The following is a 6337-nucleotide window of genomic DNA, read 5'->3' on the forward strand; positions in this document are numbered from 1 at the left end:
ATTAATTATTTTTTTGTGTGCTATTTTTAGTAAACAGCTGATACTTTAAGTTTTAAGAATCATTCAGCTTTGCGACCAATTGACTCTCTGACCTGCACTCTAGTTTAGCTCCTAGCTGTTTCCGGTCCACTGTTAGAGTGATCTCACTTCGACCAGTCCCACGCCGGTCAGAGTCCTCACTGCTACTGGTTCGACCAGAAACCGGTTTTCCCTCCATATACCAGGTAACCTGGAACATGAGTACAATATATTTGAGGATTTACGTTAATGAATCGCAAATAAGTACTAATGATCAAAGATCTACAAAAAATTAAACATTCATCATTTGCTGAGGATCTACTTGAATGAATGAAATACAAATATCAATTAATGAGGATCTAGAAGAATAAATGAGATATTTATCTATGAATGAAGATCTAAAAGAATGAATGAGATATATATCAGTGAATGAGTATCTAGAACAATGAATGAGATGTATATAAGTGAATGAGTATCTAGAAGAATAAATGAGATATATATCAATGAATAAGCATCTAGAGGAAAGAATGAGATATTCGTTAATGAATGAGGATCTAGAAAAATGAATGAGAGATATATCAATGAATGAGGGTCTAGAAAAATGAATGAGAGATATATCAGTGAATTAGGATCTAGAAAAATGAATGAGAGATATATCAATGAATGAGGATCTAGAAAAATGAATGAGAGATATATCAATGAATGAGATATATATCAATGAATGAGTATCTAGAAGAATAAATTAGATACATATCAGTGAATGAGTATCTAGAAGAATGAATAAGATATATATCAGTGAATGAGTATCTAGAAGAATGAATAAGATATATATCAGTGAATGAGTATCTAGAAGAATGAATGAGATATATATCAGTGAATGAATATCTAGAAGAATGAATAAGATATATATCAGTGAATGAGTATCTAGAAGAATGAATGAGATGTATATAAGTGAATGAGTATCTAGAAGAATAAATGAGACATATATCAATGAATAAGCATCTAGAGGAAAGAATGAGATATTCGTTAATGAATGAGGATCTAGAAAAATGAATGAGAGATATATCAGTGAATGCGTATCTAGAACAATGAATGAGATGTATATAAGTGAATGAGTATCTAGAAGAATGAATGAGATATATATCAGTTAATGAGTATCTAGAAGAATGAATAAGATATTATCAGTGAATGAGTATCTAGAAGAATGAATAAGATATATTTCAGTGAATGAGTATCTAGAAGAAGGAATGAGATATATATCAATGAATGAGTATCAAGAAGAATGAATAAGATATATATCAGTGAATGAGAATCTTCCATTAAAGAAGTAAACGCAATAAATTATTCAAAGAAGAAGAATACGAGAAGAACGATAAAGAAACAGAAAAACACTTTAGATGGAGATCATAGCATGTAATGATCCGGGGGAACATTAGTTATTTTCCCCTCAATAACACTGTATGCTTACTACACAGAGAGTCTCAGTAAACATTAAAGGGACAAGTCACTTTTTTCAGCAAAATATTGGGAATCAAAAACAGTGTTTAATATTTAAGATCTTAAACCTTAAATTATTTAAATTTGCTTAAAAAATGTCGGTATATTTTAGAAACGAGAACATTTTTGGCCTTTTATAATAACTGCATAAACCCTCTATACATTGACTTTTGTCACCCCGATTATATACAAATAGTTTGATAGAACCAAAACTATTAAAAGAACTGAGGAGAAGGAGAGAGGGCTGTTTAAAATGTATTGTGACGCATCAGAACAGATAAAAAACTAGGTTTCTCTATTATAAACAAATGTGGCTTTTCTGTCTTGTCTGTTCCTATTTCTAGTTTGATTGTATAGAAGTATAATACCTGTGGTAAAGGTTTTCTGTCATGTCTGTTCCTATTTCTAGTTTGGTTGTATAGAAGTATACCTGTGGTATAGGTTTTCTGTCATGTCTGTTCCTATTTCTAGTTTGATTGTATAGAAGTATACCTGTGGTATAGGTTTTCCTCCCCCGCTCTCACAGATGAGGGTCAACTCAGTTCCTTGGTTAAACGGTCCAACAACACTAAACAATAAATATGAACAATATAATAAAATTATGATTGAAAGATTGTCGTTATAATAACTAAGTGTGTTTGTTTACAATTACATGCCTGATCGAATGTCCCTGCCCCAGTAGAAAATGAGAGATGAATGAATTAATTAATAGCTACATATTAGCTATAATTGTCCTGGTTTCTGTCCCTCTAGAAAGTAAATGATGAATGAATAAATGAATATCTACCTATTAGCTAGAAGTGTCCTGGTCATTGCCCCTGTAGAAAATGAAGAATGAAAGAACGAATGAATGAATATCTACCTATTAGCTAGAAGTGTTCTAGTCCCTGCTCCTGTAGAAAGTGAAAGATGAAAGGATGAATGAATGAATGAATGAATGAATATCTACCTATTAGCTAGAAGTGTCCTAGTCCCTGCTCCTGTAGAAAGTGAAAGATGAATGAATGAATGAATGAATATCTACCTATTAGCTAGAAGTGTTCTAGTCCCTGCTCCTGTAGAAAGTGAAAGGTTGACATATCTAGGTTGTGAGAGGGTTGTAAGTTTAACTAGTTGAACTACAGGACAGTTTTTACTAATATCTAAACAAAATTAAGGCTTATTAGAAAACATAAAATGAATAGATTAGTGTGATGAATTATGGATTTAAGAATAATAAATGATAAATTACAGATTTAGGAATGACTAGATGAATATGAGAAATTACAGATTTATGAATGAATATATGAAAATGATGAATTGTAGAATTACAAATGAATTAGGAAATGTGATGAATTATAAATTTAAGGATGAAGAGATGAATAAATGAATTATTGGTTTATGAATGAATAAGTGAAAATGACGAATTATAGATTTAAGAATGAATTGATGAACATATATATATTATGATGATTATATATAAATATGATGAATTACAGATGTAAGAATGCAAAGGTGAATATGATGAATCACAGATTTAAAGATGAATAGGTGAATATGATGAATTACAGATTTAAGGATGAATAGGTGAATATGATGAATTATAGATTTCAAAAAAATGATAAATATGATGATTTTTAGATTTAAAAATGAATAGGTGAATATGATGAATTATATAATTTTAAATGTTTAGACAAATATGAGAAAGTTTTTATATGAATATGTGAGTTGGATGGATAAATAAATGAATGAAAGAAAAATCTCACCTAAGAATGTAATTTCACATTTGTATTCTCCCTCGTCCGTTGTCTCTATAGGAGATATACTCAACCTTGCCTCTCTAGGGACATCCAGACAATCAATCAATCAATCAATTAGTTAAGTTATCAATTAATCAACCATCAAATTAATAAATCATTTAATATGGCCATGTAAGCAATCTACAAGTCATCATTGAATCGTCAACCAATCATTAAATCAATGAACTAACCATTTGATCAATCTTATAACCATATAACCAAACAACCAATCAATCAATAGGTATGAACTAAAATCATATTGGTTTTGAACAAATCAAAAATAACATGTAAAAACTTTTTCATCAAACTTTATATTTTTCATTTTATTATTTTGTTTCTGAGCGTGATTTTCCCAATTTTCCCCGGCTTCTCAAATTTTCTTTTTCTGCCTCGGTGTGTAGGTAAACATAATAATATGAATGTTATTATAATATCAGGGATTCCTTGACAGATTTTTCTTGACAATACACTCAACAGTATAGAAGAGAGTATAATTGGATAGGACTAGTACCTATCAACAGTATAGAAGAGAGTATAATTGGATAGGACTAGTATAATTGGATAGGACTAATACCCATCAACAGTATAGAAGAGAGTATAATTGGATAGGACTAGTACCTATCAACAGTATAGAAGAGAGTATAATTGGATAGGACTAGTACCTATCAACAGTATAGAAGAGAGTATAATTGGATAGGACTATGTAGTACCTATTAACAGTATAGAAGAGAGTATAATTGGATAGGACTAGAACCTATCAACAGTATAGAAGAGAGTATAATTGGATAGGACTAGTACCTATAGAATGATTTGCTGTTTGTTAAAAGTTAAATTCTTCAGAAGAAACAAAAGCAATAAATAGGGTTGGAAGTTTAAATTTAACAAACATTTTATTCAAAACTGTTCGTTTCTAACTTTTATTTGCAAAATCAAATGCGAAGGATGTCTGAGCGGTAAAAAATTCCAAAGTAGTCTAGAATGACAAAAGTTTCCCTATTCGCTGCAGCTCTAAAAGTTTATAAATCATCATAATGGGTTTAATAAAAACCATGTTTTCACACCCGACATTCTCAGCCAGGATATAATCTTATATCCAATGGGAATATGAGAAGGTTATTAACCATGTAATTGGATAAAAGTATAAAAGTGTTTTTAGAGGGAATAACAAAAAAATACTGTAAAGGGAACATTCACAAAAACTGAAGTCAAATGTTTCCTTCCTTTGAGTACAAATCCAAAACGAATCAAATTTTTCGTGACCGATGGTGTCGTTTGAAGAAAAAACGGACGATGGACGAAAGATTTGGATCATTTTAAACGAATGAAACAAAACGAACTATTTAAAATCGTTTCAACAAACTTGAAAAGAGGATCGCTTTTTACAAAAAGGATTTCATTGAACGAACGATTTTACTGAGCGGTTGTTCACGGAGAAAACGAACAAAACATATTGAATTAATGAACGATAACTTTGAAAATAAACGACATAAATTTTTTGTTTAACAATTGAAAAAAAAGCCAAACGAGTCGTTCATAAACGATAAACGAACGAAAAGAAATAAACCCAAACCCGCCCATTTCTATTTAGTATTTTCAAAAATGAACGGCGATGTTGTGATTTCCGTATTGTAGAGGTATAAAAACACTGATTTTAATGTTCATAGAGATACAGAGAGCTATAAGTTTTCAAGACCGGATCCACTCTGAAGTGTCGCAACAATTTGGCCTTTCAATATACCTTCACTTTTTCTTCACTTTTAAAATGTTCTATTCCTAACCTACGCATGCACATTTCGATAGCTTACAACTTTTGGATCACTGTGTGTTGAAACTTTAGCTTGTTTTGTGTAGGCCTGAACTAAACCATATTCCATAATTTAAAATGAACTATTTCTAAAAAAGGGGTTGTTAGCGCTCCACTGCTTAAATTTAATTTACACCCTTCTCCTCGTATAAATACTGATTGGTATTCAAACCATTTATAATATCTGACACACCCCACTCCAGGTTATATTCAGAGTTAAGTTTACATTTTTTCTTCTCACCTCTCTTATATTGCATTTTTTTGATTTTATGGGATAACAGACACTTTAATAAAATCCATTATTTTAAAACGATTTGCCATTTTATCCAACTAAAAATCTGTTGAAAAAAAATTACTAGTTTTCTCGCATTTACTGCTTAAATTCAATACTTAAATAATTAATAAATAAAGATATTTTGTAGTTTTATTTTCAATTTCTTTTATTTTTAGATTTTTTTCTTCTTTTATATTTGAAATTTTATCATATATAGACTTCCTTGTACATATATATACATTCATATTTAATGTACTGTACTGGCATGAAGAATTATGCTCACGTGACGAATTGAATTGGATTCAGTTCCAAGCTGGCAGCACACTAGAGCTGGGCCGAGGGGGGGATGGCAAAAGCCTCGAAACACTTAAAAATGAATTTTTAAATCTCTACATGTTTGATTTTGTTGACAAATAAAGAAAATACTTTTATTAAAATTTTAAACATAAGTTATCTTACTTTAACTCCGAACCCAAGATTTGGTGATTTTGCCATCCCCCCCCCCCTCCATGATTCCACTGCATAAATCTCCGATCAAAGAGGTTGAATTGAACATGTTTAACAATTCAATACTATTCAATCAAATTTGAGATAGATCTGTAGAATTCTGGATGTACAGAGAGTTCAAATAAACAGGAGAATTTTAAATATTTGATGTTAAAATATTATTAAAAAGATTGATAAATCAAAGATATTGAGAATTTTGTTTCTTTTAAATTAAAATCAAATTAAAAAAAATATTTTTAAAATTATAAATGAAGAAAAGTTTGATTTAAAAATTTTTGTTTAAGTATTTAAGTATCTAATACTTTTTAACAAAAACAATATTCAACGGAGATCAATTTTGGACACAACCAGAGTTTACTTTTATTTTAATATTTATTATTAAAATTTAAATAATTTTAAGATTGATTTTTCCCGACAGATTTGTCTGGTACCTAGAGTCTACTATGAGGCTGCCCCTGT

General features: G+C 30.0%; 1 protein-coding gene across 1 annotated transcript in view; it reads right to left on the reverse strand.

The window, feature by feature from the left end:
- The window catches only part of LOC111716621 (hemicentin-2), a gene marked incomplete at its 3' end in the record, with an annotated part of 28658 nt that extends 22327 nt beyond the window's left edge, over window positions 1-6331 (reverse strand). Inside the window, exons 1-5 of the mRNA XM_023492093.1 lie at window positions 6310-6331; window positions 3261-3334; window positions 2540-2657; window positions 2008-2083; window positions 93-229 (exon numbers count right to left, since the gene is read on the reverse strand). Coding sequence (XP_023347861.1) covers window positions 93-217 — 125 coding nt within the window. The remainder of the gene's footprint in view (window positions 1-92; window positions 230-2007; window positions 2084-2539; window positions 2658-3260; window positions 3335-6309) is intronic.
- Between the last annotated feature and the right edge of the window lie 6 nt (window positions 6332-6337).

Source organism: Eurytemora carolleeae, unplaced genomic scaffold (assembly GCF_000591075.1).
Source record: "Eurytemora carolleeae unplaced genomic scaffold, Eaff_2.0 scaffold2133, whole genome shotgun sequence".
Taxonomy (NCBI): domain Eukaryota; kingdom Metazoa; phylum Arthropoda; class Copepoda; order Calanoida; family Temoridae; genus Eurytemora; species Eurytemora carolleeae.